The sequence below is a fragment of the Nematolebias whitei genome, chromosome 3 (assembly GCF_014905685.2).
Source record: "Nematolebias whitei isolate Nwh7 chromosome 3, NemWhi1, whole genome shotgun sequence".
In the NCBI taxonomy this organism is placed as follows: Eukaryota; Metazoa; Chordata; class Actinopteri; order Cyprinodontiformes; family Rivulidae; genus Nematolebias; species Nematolebias whitei.
Genome location: NC_056500.1, coordinates 8,992,215 through 9,011,495, shown reverse-complemented (window position 1 = coordinate 9,011,495; position 19,281 = coordinate 8,992,215). Strand labels below are relative to the sequence as shown.

General features: G+C 39.1%; 1 protein-coding gene across 1 annotated transcript in view; it reads right to left on the bottom strand.

Annotated features, from left to right (window-relative positions):
* abca7 (ATP-binding cassette, sub-family A (ABC1), member 7) overlaps window positions 1-19,281 on the bottom strand; it is a 40,292-nt gene that overhangs the window by 17,834 nt on the left and 3,177 nt on the right. The window contains exons 3-24 of the mRNA XM_037674499.1: window positions 18,192-18,333; window positions 17,555-17,679; window positions 16,513-16,631; window positions 16,064-16,261; window positions 15,067-15,159; window positions 14,577-14,814; window positions 11,757-11,896; window positions 11,232-11,348; window positions 10,911-11,108; window positions 10,223-10,428; window positions 9,732-9,908; window positions 8,816-9,038; window positions 7,489-7,710; window positions 7,153-7,357; window positions 5,134-5,247; window positions 4,435-4,606; window positions 4,207-4,338; window positions 1,730-1,869; window positions 1,351-1,488; window positions 972-1,210; window positions 823-880; window positions 531-733 (exon numbers count right to left, since the gene is read on the bottom strand). Of these exons, the coding sequence (XP_037530427.1) occupies window positions 531-733; window positions 823-880; window positions 972-1,210; window positions 1,351-1,488; window positions 1,730-1,869; window positions 4,207-4,338; window positions 4,435-4,606; window positions 5,134-5,247; window positions 7,153-7,357; window positions 7,489-7,710; window positions 8,816-9,038; window positions 9,732-9,908; window positions 10,223-10,428; window positions 10,911-11,108; window positions 11,232-11,348; window positions 11,757-11,896; window positions 14,577-14,814; window positions 15,067-15,159; window positions 16,064-16,261; window positions 16,513-16,631; window positions 17,555-17,679; window positions 18,192-18,333 (3,599 nt within the window). The remainder of the gene's footprint in view (window positions 1-530; window positions 734-822; window positions 881-971; window positions 1,211-1,350; window positions 1,489-1,729; window positions 1,870-4,206; window positions 4,339-4,434; window positions 4,607-5,133; window positions 5,248-7,152; window positions 7,358-7,488; window positions 7,711-8,815; window positions 9,039-9,731; window positions 9,909-10,222; window positions 10,429-10,910; window positions 11,109-11,231; window positions 11,349-11,756; window positions 11,897-14,576; window positions 14,815-15,066; window positions 15,160-16,063; window positions 16,262-16,512; window positions 16,632-17,554; window positions 17,680-18,191; window positions 18,334-19,281) is intronic.

The following is a 19,281-nucleotide window of genomic DNA, read 5'->3' as shown; positions in this document are numbered from 1 at the left end:
TGTATATATATATATATATATGTGTGTGTGTGTGTGTGTGTGTGTGTGTGTGTGTGTGTGTGTGTGTATGTATATATATATATGTGTGTATATATATATATATATATATATACACTAAAATAAACTACTACTTGTACTACTATTCCTACTTTGCGTTTTTTCACTTATCGTGAGGCTTCAGGGTACGGATCCCCCTCGATAAACGAGGGACTACTGTACTTCTCTGTGAAATTGTAACATATTGATGTTTCTGTCTGTGTTGCAAACATATACAAGCTACATGAAGCCAGTTTGTTTGCCATTTTAAAAGGGGAAAAATATCATTGTATTTTATGTCATATGGCCCTTTTTACCATTGACATTAACATTCTCTTTTGACTGCAATATCAGCATAGTTTTCTAGGAAAATATTTTGTCAAACATCCTTTTTCCATAACTTTAAAATCTGTTTATAGCAAATTCAGACCAACGTAAATATTGTCATGGTCTCATATTAACTGGTATTTTTGTTTCTGATTCATATTACTCACCTCCTCCAGTGCGCTGTCTGACAGCCCATAACTGCTGATGCCCAGCTCAGGAAGCTTCTGGTCCAGTTTTGACAGGAAGATAGCCAGGCTGCCATCTTTGGCAGCTGTTTGTGGCAGGTTGATCACTGCTTCTCTCTTAGATTCCTCCACTAACTTCCCATCTGGGATGTGTTGCTGCACCAGAGAGAGCAAAGCTGCCAGGTCTGCCACAAAAATATTGAGTCAGATGTTACACTTATTCTCTCGCTTTACACAATCATGTTTAAGAAGGTCCAACACTTTTAACCCTTACAGGAGCTATTGTCTTCACTTCCCAGACCAGTGTCTTCACTCAGAGATGACTCACTGTCCTGAAACACACAGCAGAGCTCAAGAAGCTGCAACTAAAAAAAAAAAGTCATTATTTTTTTGTGTTGAAATGATGTAAAAGTACAATCAAACCTTAACTAAAGGAGGCAGCCTGTTGGTGCTGATGCTGGTGCAGATACTGGAACTACTGGGAGTGCTGGTACTCAGTTCCTCCTTCTTTACCACAGTCAGGTAGTAACCGGATCCCAGTCGAGATTTCAGGAAGAGTGGGGATCCGCAGCAGCGCAGCTTTCCTTTAGAGATGATGGCGATCCGGTCACCTAACAGCTCCGCCTCATCCATGTAGTGAGTAGACAGGATGATGGTTCGATCTGATCCGGAACAATGGCACAAAACAAAACTCTTGTGAATAATTTTAAATGAAGATAAATAAAATTGTAATTTTAGCTTTAAGAAACTCCTCTCATCCCACCACTCAACACATATAACGAGATTCACAGCGCTACGTCACCTTGACGGTACTTAAGCAACAGATCCCAGATCCCTCTGCGGGAGTAAGGGTCGACACCGGCAGTGGGTTCATCCAGAACAACTACTTTTGAGCCCCCAACAAACGCTATCGCCACAGACAGCTTTCTCTGCATGCCACCTGACAGACAGAAAAGTTTCATTAAAAAACAAACAATTAAATGCAAACTTTTTTTTGCACACTGAAGGCAAATTATTGTTTGAATAAATTGTTTGGTAAAAAGGGGCAGATATAAGATTTTTTCTTCTTTCTGCTGCCTTTCAGTTTATTTGTGATTGTATTTCTTATTGTATATAGAATTGTTTTGTTTAAAAAAAAAGAATAAACTTATAAATAAATAAATAAAAATTTGTGACTTTACCAGAGAGGTTTTTGGTCAGTTCGTGCCGTTTGTGTAATAGGTCCACGTCCTCAAGCAAAGTGCCAAGTTCAGCCTTCACCTTTGCTTCAGACAAGCCCTTCAGGCATCCATAGAACCACACATGCTCCTCCACTGTGAGCCTGATGGAAAAAGCAAGGCCGAGAAAATTAAAAGGTCTGGGAAAATAAAAAATAATCCTCTAAATATATCAAAACATTTTTCATCAATATTTAGTATTTATTAACAGGACCTTTTTTCCCCTTTTAACATACATTAATAATAAAATCTCTAAACTCTCATTTACAAACGTACACAGATCCATATGCAAATAAATTATGTGGTATATAATGTATTGTTCTACAAACTAAGCAAACCTGGACTTGTGTATTAAAGTTGGTGAAATAGAAGATAACTGGTCAACCTTTATTACCTCTATAAGTTGAGAGCTTAAAACATCTTTAAGAAACAAGAAACGGAGTCCGGGTGCCTTCACGGGCTAGTCCTGATACAATTATGAGATTATTTTGACCAAATATACAGTATCACCTTTTTCCTTACTTTTGTTTTGTGATAAGTACCGTATATTTGCCATATAAGTCACACCTTTTTGCATAAATTTGCAAGTCCTACGACTAATACACCAAAGCGACTAATATACTTCCCCCTCCATATTTATAACCCAATTTTTAGCTGAAATCTGATGATTTCATTCATTCCGACATGGAAAATTTTGAGCACTACCATTTTCAGCCGCTAGAGGGCCCTCGACTAATGTGGCAAGCCAAGTGTCTCATTAATAGGTAAAAGTGGCTATTAATGAGACACTTGGCTTGCCATACAAAGCCACCTTCGTCTCGCTCCGGAACTCCTAGAGAAAACGTCAAATCAGCTGTATTTTGCCGCGCACCCCCCAGGCGAAATGCAGCTGATTTGACCATTAAAGTGCATTTATTAAGAAAAAGTTCAACTGAGACGCACCTTTGCTATAATGTTGAGCAAACATATAATTGTTTTTGGGTGGTTATCTGGTTAAATTTTGAAGAAATGCACAGCGAGTCCTCCCTCTGCGTGCTCCTGCAGCCACAAATCGATTTTTGAAACGCAGCTGATTTGACCGTTAAAGTGCATTTATTAAGGAAAAGTTCAACTGAGATGCAACTTATTTCTGTTTTTTTTTCCACTTTATTAGACATTTTTGAACTGCTGCGACTTATACGGTGGTGCGATGTGTACGGCGGCAAGTACGGTATAAGCATTTCAGTACCTCTTTGTATTTGTTTTCTTTTTTCCCATTTCAGCTATGTAAAGGATTTTTTAAGGCGAAGGACGGTTGATTGTTTAGTTGGTGCATTTATTGAAGTCACTGTGTTCAACTTGTTGAACTTCACTGTTTTAAAGGTGACGTTGACGTGATAAAACGTGTTGACTTGATGTGAAGCATCGTGGTCTTTAAGTCATAAATGCTGGCTAGAATTCTCAAGTTACTTTTGGCAGCACTGGAAATTCAATTCAAAAATACTTTATTAATCCCAAAGGGAAATTATTTGTTGTTGTAACTCGTTATTCTCATTTCATTAAGAAATGTTATAGATACTGATGGATGTAGTCAGGAAGGATCTCTTGTAATCCCACAGTGGATCCTAAGAAACTGGCTGCAGATGCCGTTCGATCCGTCCACCCAGACTCGGCTGGCCTCTCAGTTCCCCTGGGCTGTAGGACCGCCTGAATGCCGGGCAGAACTCCTCCCAGAGCGATGGCCACTCCTCCCAGCAGTCTGCCGAGCTCCTCATTGCTGCGGACAGCTAACTTTAGGTGCTGAGGGACGATCCTGTCCTTCCGCTGTCATGAGCCGTGTTTCCTGCTAGTTCCAGAATCTCAGTGGTCAGGCACTCAAGCACAGTTGGCAGGTAGATGAGAATGCATCCACTGAACATCCTTTTCAACTCAGTTGATATTTGGGGCTGTAGTTGAGATATTATTTGAGCTTTTGAGATGTTAATCAGCTGCTGTTGGTTGTAGAAAACTGCCTTGTTGCCATGGTTACGCATCATAACAAATGTCCAAAACTAAAAAAAGTTTCAGTAAAAATACTTCCAGCTGCACAGCATCTGATACCAGAGGAAACAATCATCCAAAAAAATGTGATTTACATCAGAAAAAGAGGAATTAAAGTTTCCAAAAGCAAAATCTCAGACTGAAAGTAACAGAGCTGCTCCAACATGCAGCCACCTTGAGCGGCGCAATTCTAGAATTCAGTGGTTCCAACTCTGAACCAGACCAAAATGTTTGAATAATTTTTAACAATTTTTAACTGATTTGACTTCATCCTTTGATCAATCAAACTACTGGTAGAAAAAAACCTTTTCATTTAGGCTTTATGAGGCCAGAAAGGTAAACCAGTTATTTTACCTTTACACTAATTCTTTAACAAAACAAGGTGCACAATTGTGGTTTTTCACAAAGAATTTGATGCTTACATGTCAAACAGGACATTGTGCTGTGGACAAACCCCCAGTGTCCTTCTGATGATGTCCATATCATAGCGGATGTCCATGCCCTTGATGTACACGGTCCCAGAGGTTGGAGGGAAGAGGCCAGTCAGGACGGATCTGACAAACATCAAAAACATGAAATGTAACCTCTTTGCTTTCACACAGAAATCATGAGTTCATACAACCCAGATGCGATCGATGCACGACTCTTACATGGTGGTGGTTTTGCCGGCCCCATTGTGTCCGAGGAAAGAGGTGATCTGGCCCTCGTAAAACTTCAGATTAAGATAGTTGACGGCAAGTTTCCCCCCTTTCTTGTAGATTTTCACCAAATTTCTGATGTTCACACCGAGGTTCAGACTAGTGGGCTCTGGTTCAATGTGGTCTAATTAAGGACATAAACAGATAATATAAATACTTTAAGCATAAAACTGATACTCCTTTGGGGATATTTATTCATCTAACTTAAACAAAATCTGCACAAGATATGAATAAAGTTTGAAATAAACAAGATTCCGATCTCTAAATCAATGGGAAAACTAATGCGTTGACAAAAAAAGGCTACAATATATGCTTTCATCTTGGTCGTCATGTTTTTTTTTTAAGTTTGGCAGATTGGATTTATTGTCTCAGTTTGCCATAATTTTGTTATAAATTTTTAGCTTATAAAGCTGCCAGTACAATCTTTTAAGTAGCAAGAGTAGCAAAACTGAAGACGTTCTGTTATGAGTTTTTTTTTTACTCCTTTTCAAGTATTCATGACTGGAATTTTCTTGATCTAACAGCTCAATAAATAAGTCAATTTAAATCACTTGTAATAAATTGACTCCATAGAAAAGTTGAATGAACTGAAACCGTAGATCTGATCATTCCTTAAAAGACTGACATAATAAAACATGCAATGTCTTGTACCTTCATTTTGGTCTGTGGGTGCCTGTGGGATTGGCATGCCCGCCTCCAGAGGGACTCCACCCCAATAGTTGATTTGGAAGATGAAGTACCAGGGTTTAGGGATCCCATATTCACCTGTTGTAAAGAAACAAACTCGTGAACTTCACACAACAAAAGAAAAATGTTGGGCGTTGCCAGGTTGTTGTGACGTCACACTAACAAACTTATTTCAGCATTTCTTTTTACATTAAAGGGTGCAATAGGATAGTTGCATAAAAGTACACCATCTCAGCTTTATATGTAGAAGCACCTTTTGATTTAATTAGAACGCTGGCCTTCAATTGAAAGAAATATTGAACAACAACATTGAAAAGTGGACATTCCTCAAAAAAAATAAAGAAAAGCTGAGACGAAAACAGGTCAAAAAGTCTGCCGGGAGCTCTACAGCAACACAGCTGCAAGAATTTCTGACAAGTTGTGACAACAAACTGTATTATAATATGTCTGGACTGTGTGGCAGAGCTGCAAAATCAAACTTGTTCTTATATAAATAAACATATCTTCTGAACCATAATTATGGACTTGTTTTGATCAGTTGGTCCCTCAACACAATTGATAACATTTCTTCGAGAGAAGACAGGCTTTAGGCGAGCCGATTTGCCCTGTTGGCACTCACGCAGCTGGATATCTCATCGACTTGAAGACTTGATGATGTGTCTATCTCTGCTGCCATCTGTGGATTTTAAGGACGCATATTTAATTGGATTTACGATAACTGGTTCCTGCTTTTTGGATTCGGCTGGTTGCTGGTTTTATCTAAAATCAAGGAAGTCGTCGGCAGAAAATTTGGACCCGATCACGCTGCTTGCCTTTATGATGGCTTGGTTCGTGTCTCGAGTGCCCAGACTCAAATGCTTTGGGCTGAATGGATCAGATCTTGGGGATGTTACTCAGTCACGTTCCATCGGTGTGGCCATGTTATTTCGGAACTGAGTCGACCAACACAGACTCAAGGTAGATGTCATTAAGTTCTGCCTGTCCCCAAAACAACTGTGTGTTTATCTGAATTTGGCTCCCCTGGCTGGCCTTGAAGGCCTCTTATCTGAATTCGCCTGGAGAACATGTGATCTGACGCTCACCACCCCCTCCCTGAGGAATTTCCAACTGATAACCAGATGAAACCAGCTGAATAAACTTGTGTCATCATTTCAGGACTCTTGGATTCTCATAGACGTGATTCTTGGCCATTCCTCAACATACCTCGAGAATGTTTATGGATCTCACCGGAGGACATTGACTGATTATTCCATCCATATCAGAATGCTTACAGTGACCTCGAGAGCATCTATGAACATTGCTGACTGCTCTCGTCTCCACCGCCTGCAGATTGTCTACGTAAATATGTGCTTGTTTGTGCAAGGTGTTTTTTTATTATTAGTTTTTTTTATTCTCAGGCAAGAAAAAAAAGTCTGATAGGAATTTTTTTCATCTCCAACTCCTACATGTGTCCAGTTAACCACTATTTTTGTCTGTCCAAACAGGTCTCACTTGTAAATGAGTCTTTGGGCTCAATGTGATTTATCTGTTTAAATAAAGGTTGAATGAAAAAAAAAACATGCAGGCTTGAATGAATATCCCCAAAAATAGGTTAGGCCTCCCAAAAGCATGTGGGAAAATGTGTTATGGTCTGATGAACTCATAGTTGAGCTTTTCAGCCAGAAATCCAAAAGGTAAGTTTGGGCCAGGAACAAGAAAGAGAAATCCCAAAAGAACAGGATTCTCACAGTGAAACATAGTGGTGGCAGCATCATGCTATGGGGTGTCCTATTTTAGCTCGAACTGTCTATTTTGGCCTGAAATCTTCAGATGTTTTCTAGAAAACTGATGATAATGAGGGATTTCATTTTCAAAATACCAATGACTTCAAAGATACACACAAATTTTATACTCACTGTATTTGTAATTTTTGACAGAATTTCTTTGTTGCATTTTGCAGTTAAAACATCTTATTACATAAACATGACATAAATAAAATCATACCAGGAAAAACTGCTTCGATGTACCAGGCTGCAACAGCGTAGATGAAGGCATCCACATAAAGCATGATTATAGAGGTGGCGAAGCTACAGGCGTCTCCCTCCTCGGGGCTGAGCCGCAGGTTGAACCACTGCATACCAATGCCTTGCTCCTCATACTTAGCGAAATACTCACACCCAAAACCAAAGGCCACAGGAGACAGGAAACTCTGGCAGAAATAAAACATTTCATGCTGTTAGTCCATCACCCATAACTTTAATTATGTTTTCACATGGATATTTAAGATGGGGAAAAGGTAGCAAATTTAGTTATTTATACGAATAAATTAAACTTCCTAACTGCTAAGATTCTGTGTGTTGAATTGAGGTAGTCTCTCCAGGCGCCACACAGCACATAAGGCAGATAGAGGCTGAAGTAAATGAGGCCTCCGCAGGCAGCAGCCAGGTTGGCCTTCGAGAAGAAGGTACTGATGAGGAAACACTGCATGATGGTGGCGGTGGCAAATGCCAAGAGGAAGAAGAAGACAACAACTGGGTTGCTGTATGGTAATATATCACCCCACTAGAAAAACAGAAAAAAAATGTTATTAGTAGCGGAGAGTTTTAAAACAGCAGATAAATGGTGTAGCTTTTCTGACCATACAAAACACTTTAACACCGTTACTTCTGTTTTAATTTAAAAAATCCAATAACAAGTTATCGTTAGAGTACATACACTAACTAGGGATGCACAATATTATCAGTTTGGTATCGGTCGATATTAGTGATAAAGTTAACTATCGGACATCGGCCATTCCATCAAAATAACTCACCGATGTGAACAGGTTGAGTTATTTGTGAAAATTTACAAATTTGCCCTGTTCGAGTGTTGTCATTGTGTTACAGAGAGTAAATGTCATGAAAAAATTTAACATTAAGCATAATCCAAGTTGAAGTGTTACATCATTTTCAGCCCCCTTTTTGACACCTGCATTTGGTAGCAGGCCAAATTGACAAAGATCATGCAGAATAATGTAGTGTTTTAATTCCACAGCAGAGAAAGCGATGTCTCTGTAAGTAGGTCTAGGAAAAAATAAATATTGGTACTGGTATCGGTTATCGGCCAAATAAGTTTTAACATATAACAGATATCAGCCAAAAATCCAATATCATGCATCTCTAAAACTAACCATTAACTAGTTACCCATTAGGTCATTATTTTAACTACCTATTTAAAAAGTTTACATTTTATTAACGATGCATATGCTATTAAGCTCTGCTCATTTTAGGCCCTCTAATGCAATAAAACAAAAGTTTCCTGCCTCACAATTTTTTTTAAATTGTTTTAATGTAACAAAGTGTTTGTAAATATAAAGTTTTTTTAATTTATTTTGAATCTGTTTCTATTTTGAAATGATATTTTTGTAACAGTTAATTAATAATAATTAAAATAATAAGCATTGTTAGTAGGTTAGAGTTCAGAATAATAATTATTAGATGTTTTTAACAGATAATTAAAGTTAATACGCAATTTTATATGCTGTTGATTAATTCATATAAGGTGCCAACTGAAATCCAACTCTAGCTTATTAATTGATAAACTGTGTAATGATGACAGACCCAGCAGGTTTTGTTGTAGTTCAGAGTAAATTTATGCTCGTTTGGAACAGAAAAAGAGGCCATCTTACCTGAAGCAGACCGATAAGAAGGGTGGCAGAAATCAAGAAAGGAACTAAGCTGCTGATGAACCAGCTGAGCCACAGTGTTCCTGTACCGAGCCCCATGATCCTCATGGTTTCCTTCAGCCTCATCTCCTTCTCATAAACCACACCTTTGATGATCATGGCCACCGAGTAAATCCAGGCCAAAATCATGAAGAGAGGCATGGAGCGGTTCAGCATGCGAAGAAAACTGTTAGAGGAAACCAAAAACTGAATTTATGAGCGGAAGGTACGATTTGATGAAATACTGAAGACAGCTGGAGAATGTTGACAACACTTTTACTTACTGTACATAAAACAGTGCTTCAAAATCGCTTCATGTTTAGGCCTTCTCTTACTTTTGCTCTGCAGATGCTTTACTTTTCAGCACATTTGAAATGTCTTGTTCAGTGTTGCATTGCAGGTGACATAAAGGAGATGGACATAAAGTTTGTTTTGACCGACCGAAGCCTCTGAATTTAGACAAACGACGAGAAGTTCCACGTTTTGTATCACACAAATACCACTCAGCTTTTACTTTTAAAAAGTCTCCACATCACACATGAAAGAAATCAGGGTTTTTGTCTAAATATTCTAATGATCAAATCCTACAGCTATTAGTTTTTATTTGTTTGGGTTTATTTCTCCTCATTCAAAGAAAAATAAGTGAAGAAATTTTGTGTATTTGTGAATTGAACGACAACAAAAAACACATAAAACACTAGAACTTTTATTTACTTTCATTAAAGCTGAGCTTCTCTGCGTCTTTCTCCTGATAACTAGAAACAGTAAACCGAATGAATCCCGAGTGTTAGTATTGTTTCATGTCATAAGATCATATAATAAAACTCAGTGCAAGAGCAGATTGAACAAAGCTTAAAATAAGAGCTAGAGTCTAACTCACATATCGTCCACATAACACGGGTAAGGCATCTGCTGGATGTAGATACCGGTGGTCTGTTTAACCCCAGTTAGCACGTAGTTCACAGCTTTCTCCACCAGGTCCTGAACATAAACGAACCCGCCCCAAACGTAGCGCATGTCATTGAATGGGTCTGCAGATGGACCCGGATCCCAAAACCTGTAAAACAAGCATTAGTTAAAGCATTAGCTTGTTACAATACCAGTCTGTAGAACGTATTTAGGATTTTTTTTTTTTAAATAAATGTAAATCACTGCACTGCAGCATGTTCATTCATGTCAAAATGTTTTAAAGCTGAATGTTTTTGAGTCACAGAGATTAAATTAATATTTAAAACATAGCTGACACAACAAACAAAAAGATAACCTGTCTAAATAAAGGTTGAATGAATATGCTTTAACAAAAAACATTGTAGCTTTTTAATTAAATGAAACAAAAATGAATCATCGAGACAAATGAAGAATCCACAGTACTTGTCCTTGAGCTTGTTGGTCCGAGTCACATCGTCAATGTCCATCCGGATCTTGTAGGTAACATAGGGAGGAAGCTCTGATGAGGATGTGTTGGGAAGCTGGAAAACCACACCAGCCCAGAACTGTCGGTCTTCCAGCAGCTCCAGCGCTCGATTGATCAGCTGATCCTCCGTCTCCATCCCCTCCAGTTTGTCCAGATTGAAGCACTGAGGAAGAGGGAAAGATCGTAAACAACAATAACAAAAAGATGTAGAGAAATAAATATGTAAACCTACAATAGGAAAAACTTAACTACTTAAATGTGCTGCACTTTGCCAACTAAGCTGATGGTTTGTCTATAAATTATCGTATTTTTGGACTATAAGGCGCACTTAAAATCTCAAAAATCCACAGTGAGCCTTATAATCTGGTGTGCCTTATGTATTAATTCTGGTTGTGCTTACTGACCTCGAACCAATTTTATTATTATTATTATTATTATTATATTTCATGGATTTGTGGAAGAGGAATGAACTGAAAAAGTGAGTGTATTGTTTTGTATTTTATGTGTTACAACTGAACGATGTTGAGCGTTACTGTGAATGAGTTGAATAAAGTTTGACTTATCTGACTGTTTTGTTTGGCTTAATGCGCTTTATAATCCGGTGCGCTTTATAGTTAGGAACATACAGTAACAAAGATGAGGAACCTTGGTGACATGTGACAGAATGGTGATAATGTTTCCAATGTTGTCGTAGACATCCTTCCACGTAGGTGAGGCTCCCGGCCGACTCGTGTTGTCTGGCGAGGGTGTTGATAGGAAACGAGCAATCTGTGAGGCCGTCCAGGTTGTGTTTTCCAAACGCATATTAATCAGAACTGCAATCTCTGGACGCCTCAACATATCCTGTTTAACACCCACAAAAAAACAAGTTGATTGTTCTTTAAATTGAAAACAGCTTATCTAACATCAACTGCGTCGTAACACACTCTTCTATCATGTAGAACAAGAGGAGCAGGTGAATCCCACCTGCAGCAGTTTGAGCTCCACATTGGTCTCCATGAAGTTCTTGATTTGTGGTCCCACCTCCAACCAAGTGTCATGAAGATCCTGAAGAATCTGCAGGTCTTCAAATGTCCTGTTCAACTTCAGCAGACACAACTTCATTTTAGTTCAAACTTACACTGAATGACTAAACATATTTGTCCTCCACAGTAAAGAGATTTCAAAAGAAATACATTTGGTTTAAACATTTCAGCCAAATTATCCAGCTTGTGTTACCATATTTTTTGGACTATAAGGCGCACTTAAAACCCTTTCATTTTCTCAAAATTTGACAGTGAGCCTTATAATCCGGTGCACCTTATGTATGAAAACAGACCCGTTCATTGATATTGCGCCTTATAGTGCGAAAAATACGGTAATGTTAAAGGGTCGCCAGCTCCTTTGTGTCACTTGTGAATAAAAATTTACCAATTAACTGATTGCATATTTACTCAAAGCAAAACGTCTGATAAAAACAGAAGAGAGGGTGTCTATCGGTGCTTGTTGTACCTCCTTCATGACTTGTCGTACCACAGGAGTGTCTGGCGTGTACAGCAGTTTTCCTTTGAACAGCGGTTTGATTCCTCGCCACACAATGCGAGACAGAGGGTTGGACTCCAGAGTTTGGATCAGATTTCTACAAAAAGGAGCTGTAGAAGAGGAAAAAAAAGGGAAAACAGGACAAATTGTAGACAAGCTCACATGACACAACTGAGATGTGATTCTACTCGGGACCGTTGGCACTTTTTTTTCTGTCATAAAGATTTTCCAACATGCCAGAGGATTTATTTCAAAGATTTATGTAGAACATGAGTTTTAAACTAAACCTGCTCAAGGACCAGAACTTTATTAAGCTGTGACTGTGAGGACCAGTCTTCAATTAGCCAAGTTTCCAGTAATTAGTCAGTCATTCTTTTTTAAATCACATTTTCTGCTGGTAGAAATGAATGGTACTTTACAAGCTCCAAGATAGTTTCCCCACTTTTCTTTTTCAAGTTTTAGATGTGCTTTTAATTTTCACTGTTTGGTAATGGTAAATGTGAAAACATATTAAAAAAATCATAAATGTTAACTAAGATAATGGAAAATTATTTTGATAAAGAAAACTCTACTACAATATTTAGCCAAGTCTGGCAAAATTTCAAATCCATGATTCCAGATCTCTGTTGTTTTAGCACTTCTAAAGCTAGCTGTCCATCCTTTTACTGCTCAGCTTTTGAGTTGGGCCTCATCCTGTTTTAGTTTTCTGTGTTTTGTTACTTGTGTTTGTCCGATCATCAGTTCAGCTCCTGCAGTTCAGTCTGCCTCGCCAACTCTCACCTGTTCCTGTTTTTGCATTGAGCGCAGGTTTCACTATTACATCACCTGTCTTTCACCTCATTCAAATCAGTTCTGCATTGTTGGTCACATGACAGAGACAGTCCAGTGAGTTGTTTTTTCCTGCCTCATCAGCCCTTTGCTTTACTGTAATAAATTCCTTTGTTTTCTTGAAGTTCCTGGTGTGCAGTCTGATTTCTGGGTCCTAAATCTCCACCAACTGTGACAGAGATCATTCCCCAGAACTGTTCTCTAAAAGAGTCTTAAGATGAGGTACAACCAAATGAGTTACCAGACTGTGTGTAGTGAATTTAACATTTTAATACTTCGCAGACTAAATGGAGAGTGCTTGCGAGCTGTATATGGCCCAAAGGCTGCCAGTTGAGAATCACTGATGTAGAAAGTTGTTCTGAGACACTAACAGCTGACATAATGAGAAAAAAATCTTCTTATTTATATATTCTTCTTTCAGCTTCTCCCTTCTTCAGGGGTCACCACAAAGAACTAACTCGCACAAAGACTTGGCGATTGTTTTTACGCCGGATGTCCTTCCTGAAACAACCACAGACCACCGACCTACCACATCCCTCTGTGTGGAGCAGAGAGCTGACATCTAGGGCACCTGGGAGAGCAGATGGTGGGGTGGAGGGCATTGCTCAAGGGCCCAGAGTGGGGCGAATGAAGGTGGAGACAGCTGTGGGTGCTTCACTTTTCCCAACAACATACTTTTTTATGTTGTCGGTCTAGGGAATCGAACGCCGACTTTCCAATCACAGGTTCACCTTCTTTAACCTCTGTGCCACCACTCCCCCATATTATTATTATTAATTTTTTTTAGGTATGTTGATTAAGCAATTCAATTTCCTACAAGATCCATGGGGTGCATCATGACATTTCAAAAACCTTTCCATAGATTTTCCATGCATCATGAAGGACCTCACTCACCCAGCACACACACTTTTTGCCCCACTCCCCTCAGGCAGGAGGCTGAAGAGCATTAAGCGTAAAACCAATAGACTGAGGAACATCTTCTACCCTGATGCTGTTAGTTACACTAATGAATCCCTAACCAGGAAAATCACTGTAAAATAATAATCACTGTAATGCTACTTGATTGTTGACATGTGCTGCTGATTATCCATGCTGCTGATCTCATGCTTCTGAGTTCATTCGTACTCATCTACTCACACAAACTCATGTTCGTCCGCTGCTCGGCGTACTGTTTATGTGCTATTAATGTTTAACGTATTTTTAGCTTAAAGTTTTTCTTAGTTCATATCTCAGATCTTATTACTGTTTTTCTTTTACATTTGATACTTTTGTTGGATGTAACTGGGACCCTGTATGTAACTGGGACCCTTTGTACACAATTTCGTTCCACCACATGTACCACATGTGATGCGCATGACAAATAAAGAAACTTTGACTTTGACATAGCATAAAACAAAACATCAAAAAACTTTGGTGTTCTGCCCACAAATAAATATACATTTTCAAGTGTTGATACGGGCGGCACGGTGGCACGACTGGTAGAGCTGCTGCTCCTCAGTGAGCAGGTTGCTCTGGTTCAAATCCTGGCAGGGGGCCTTTCTGGGTGGAGTTTGCATGTTCTCTCCGTGCATGCGTGGGTTTTCTCCGAGTACTCCGGTTTCCTCCCACAGACCAGAAACATGCATGTTAGGCTGACTGGTAACTCTAAATTGTCTCTAGGCGTGAGCGAGAGTGAATGGTTGTTTGTCTCGTTTGTCTCTGTGTGTCCCTGTGATGGACTTGGACCTGTTCACGGTGTTCCTCGCCTCTCGCACAGTGACTGCTGGACATAGACACCAGTGACCCCCGCGATCCAAAAAGGAAGAAGCGGGTAAAAGATAATAGATGTATGGATGGATGGAAGTGTCGAAACATTGATTCCATTGTAATTATGTGTTCACATACAATAAATAAATAAATAAAATCACACTGCCAGACAAAGTATCAACATATTCATTCAAAGTTATCAGCAAAGCCCCTTACTTGTGTTGTTGTCATTGTCCAACTGCACATCCTCGGTGCCGTCTCTGCCTAAGAAAGACTTGATGGTGTCTTCTTCATACCAGTTGAGCGAGGGGATGCGCTCGCCTCTGTTCTCAGAGTGACCGCACATGATCCTGGAAAATACTCTAAAACTTTCTCTGGGCGTCGCTCTGCTATCTTCAGAAGACAGAACACTTAGAGCTGCATTGAACTCTGCAAAACTGGAGAGGGAGGAAAACTAATGGAAGGCAGAGAAGTAAGAGGAAAAACAAAAGAAAAGCAAGGAAGGGTGGAAAAAAATGGTGGATTATGAGTCAAAACATACAGATAAGTTTGTAAGAAACAACAAGAAAACAATGAAGTACGTGGGCCTAGCAACCACAAAGAGTTGCTCTAATTTGTACCTCAGACTTAAAAGAGCTACAGTGCAGCTGCTTAGAAAAAAATATCTATTAAAATAATATTGTCACAGAAAAAAATTAATCCTCACATCATTTATGATTACAGAGAGCGCCTCGGAAACTGAGGTGACAGCCTGAGTGATGGCCCTGAGCTCTTCAGTGTTGGTCAGCAGAAGATTTCTCTGTCAGGGAGAAGAGTTTCATCAAATTTAAAATGAGTGAACAATGGATGCTTGTGTGTCACTCTAGAGAGGAAGCTCATTTCAGTAACTTTTATTCTGGATCTCGTTCTTTTGTTCATGATCCACCTCAGGACCATAGCTGTGTTGGAACGCAGATGTAGCAGGTAGTCGATTGCTTCAGATTTCAGCCTTCAGACCAGAGCAACATCCTCATTACTTTGGACGAGGTCCCGATCCATTGCTCCACCTCCCAATCCATACACTTGAAAAAAAGACTCCTCCCCCAACCTAAAGGAGCTTTTTTTTTAAATTACAGTAGTCCCTCGCTAATTCGGGGTTTGTTTATCATGGACTCGCTCTATCGCGGTTTTTCAAAATAAGAGTGGACATGACCCACAATTGGCTGAGTGATGGATGAGCTGAATTATCGGCATGGAATTTTTTTTTAAAATAAATTATTTAACACCTCCTGCACCTTTGTGAAGCCCACACTCACTGCAGGATAAACTTCCTGCTACAGCTGATCAGCTGTTCTCTGTGCAGAGCGGAGAAGTGGGCGTGGCCAAGAACGCTTGCAGGTCTCAAAGAGCAGAGGAGGCAGGGAGCTGAAATCATGACATTCTGTGCTCTTTTAGAGCTTTAGAGTTTAGAAACATTGTTTAGAATATTACAAGAGTGTGGGAAGGGTTTAAAATGCCTTCATATATATATATATTTAAATACTAAAATAAACTAGTACTTACTATTTGTACTACTATCTCTACTTTGCGGTTTTTCACTTATCACAGAGCTTCAGGTTACAGATCCCCCACGATAAACGAGGGACTACTGTATTAAGAACTACGGCTTTCCACAAAAAGTGTACGTATTGCAAGTCCTTGGTATTTTTGGTAACAGCACTTACCGTGAGGAGTTTGGTCAGGTCAAGCTGAGAGAAAAAATGACGCTCAACCTCCTGCAGGACATCAGCTGGTAGCTCACACAGCTCAGTATGAAGAACTGTCATGTTGGTTGCTCCTCTGTCCACTATCAGAAGCTGTTCCAACATACTTGTGTTGCACACCAAGACTTTTAGTGGAATCCGGACTCCTGCCAATACGGCCTGGAACGAACAACGTTGATGTCAGAGAGCTGGAGCATTGATTCACAACAAACAAAACTAATTTGCATGAAACATGAACCAGAAGCTATCAGAAAAAAAAGGGCAATTTAGTTCATAGTATTCCATGAAACTGCAGTAGATGCATTTAGTTGACAGAAGGGGACTTTAATCGTGGTGCGCTCTCACATGTGGGTTTAATGTGTCCAAACACTCACAAGTAGATACTGAGTCAGACACATAAGGCGTTAAACCTGAGTATTCAGATGAGCATTCATCAGCTGGTCCACGGTTGAAGACGACAGGCTGCAGTTGGTCAAGAGAAAGTTGGAGAAAGTCTCATTGGGTCTCAGGCATTCTTTAACTTGAAGAGCTACAATGGAAACAGCAAGAAGAAAAGTCCATTACACAACGAAAACCCAATATTCTCCATAAAAGAAGACACGTTGTAGAATGAAACGACAACAAACTGCCGTTAAGATTACACACAGAAAGGACCATTTTCATCTTTTTGCCTAAATGACAAAGTTTTCTTTGCCAATGATACATTTAAATCACCGCTGAATAAGGATATTACATGGATAATAATGTCTGTGAACATGTTTTCATCTGGAGCAAAGAATCCAAAACAGTGAAGAATGAAAGGACCTACAGCTGCTTTGGGAGCAGAAATGGTCTGTTGGATTTTGTATCGTCAGGCACAAAACTGCAGTGGCGTTATAAAAGCAACCCCATTCAAAATTAATGGGGAGGTGGTTCTGAACGCTTGACTGGCACTGTGTAGGACTTTATCTGGCAGTCAAAGACAAAGGCTTTGCTGAAGTGCTCTCTTGTAGGCATTAATTAGGCCAGCATTGAATATGTAGCGTCAAAGCCACAGCTACGAGGATTAAAACAACCATTTTCTCCTTTTTCTGTGACTTAAATAATCCTCTTCATGGTATCAGTATATTGGGATGATTTCAGCTCCTGGGGACATGATGTTTGTCAAGAAAGCTGGTGTAATTTAATCTGTCCTCAACAAGGCGAAGCTAAACCGACACCATGTGGCTTTTTTATACAAACATAGCAAAACTAACTAAAGTGTTACAATTACAGTTCCCACTTATGGTTTTAGGCAGAATAATTTTTATTTTTAATTAAGTAAATCTGCCGTACTTGAGCTGCTGCCCTGACTCCAGAACAAGCGGAGGATAATGGATGGATGGATGGATAAATACAACCTTTTGCCAATTCCCCCCTTTGAGATTAAATTTCACAGGTTGGTGCAGATAAAAATAAAATTGAAACAAGTACTTGGTAATAATCTGAGTCTTTCTTCCAGCAGTTTAACACTCTGCATCAGGTCCTGAATGGAAGAGAAACTCTGGTTTCCACTGTAGGATAGAAGAGACTGAGCATCCAAGAAAATACGAGACAATCTGCAGGAGAGACACAAGACAAGAGTTTTTTTTACAGATGTGTTCATTTCAATCATATTCAAGCGCTGCTGTTGACACACTTCACAAATGAACTATTTTCTTTTCAAAACACCATTAACTGTTTACAAAGTATCCGTAAAACCTCAAAATTAAAATGGTTCAATCCAAGAAACTATTCCAGGCTGACTTAGATGCGTCATTATCTGATAATAATAGGGTAATCTTAATTTTTAAAAACTATAAAGAGATTAAATAAACATAAGCATGGAGTGTGATGAATTTACAAGTTAATTTGTGTAAAGTACAAAATGTAGCTGGTTGGAAGATAAGAAAACCTTTTTTTTTTTACATTTAAAAATTAAATAAAAAACCCAAACCAAGGTCAATAATAGTACTCCAAACATATAAAGCATAACATTTTCTGATCCTTAGTTTGTTCTCCAAGCAATGCACCTCAAATTAACTCCAGCTCTCCTGTCTTTAAACATTAATTCTTTCTCTATTCCACCTACAAGGAGTTGTCAAAGTTGCCAACTTGTCCCGGTGTTTCTCCCGGCATTTGTTCGTGGAAACAGGGATTGTTGATGTTGCAGACGATGCTCTGAATCCAGGGCAGGGTGCCTACTGATGGCAGGGCTTTGTTTGGGAAGTGACCTGCGAGTAAATAAAAAAAAAAGGAACGTCACATTAAAAGATGAGAAACATAACGATGCATCTACAGGATGAAAAGCACATTTTAAATGTACAGACTTCTGTGCACACAGAAAATACAGTAAATCAGCAATGAATGACTACATTTGACAGTACAGTAGTCCCTCGTTTATTGCGGGGGATCCGTACCCTAAAGCCTCGCGATAAGTGAAAAACTGCGAAGTAGGAATAGTAGTACAAGTAGTAAGTAGTAGATTACTGATTACTTCATGTTGCTGTGTTCATTAATTCTCATCTGCTCATACAGACTCATGTTCGTGCTGCTGTTTTTGGCGCATTGTTTTTGTACCATTATTGCTTAGTGTATTCTTAATGTAGTGGATGTAGTATATTCTTAGTTCATGACTCGGATCTTACTAAAGTTTTTCTTTACAATTTGTATTTTAGTTGGATGTAACTGGGACCCTGTGTACATAGTTTTGTTCCATCTCACATACCACATGTGATGTGAATGACTATAAAAAAAAAATCAGGTCTCTCTTGTAAATGAGTCCTCGAGGCTCAATGGGATTTACCGGTCTAAATAAAGGTTGAATGAAAAAAAAAAATCCTTGTAAAATTTTAGTCTGTCTGTCTGTCTGTATATCTATCTGTCTGTCTGTATATCTATCTGTCTGTCTGTATATCTATCTGTCTGTCTGTATATCTGTCTGTCTGTCTGTATATCTATCTGTCTGTCTGTCTGTCTGTATATCTATCTATCTGTCTGTCTGTCTGTACATCTGTCTGTCTGTCTGTCTGTCTGTACATCTGTCTGTCTGTCTGTCTGTACATCTGTCTGTCTGTCTGTACATCTATCTATCTGTCTGTCTGTATATCTGTCTGTCTGTATATCTATCTACCTGTCTGTCTGTCTGTATATCTATCTGTCTGTCCGTCCGTATATATATA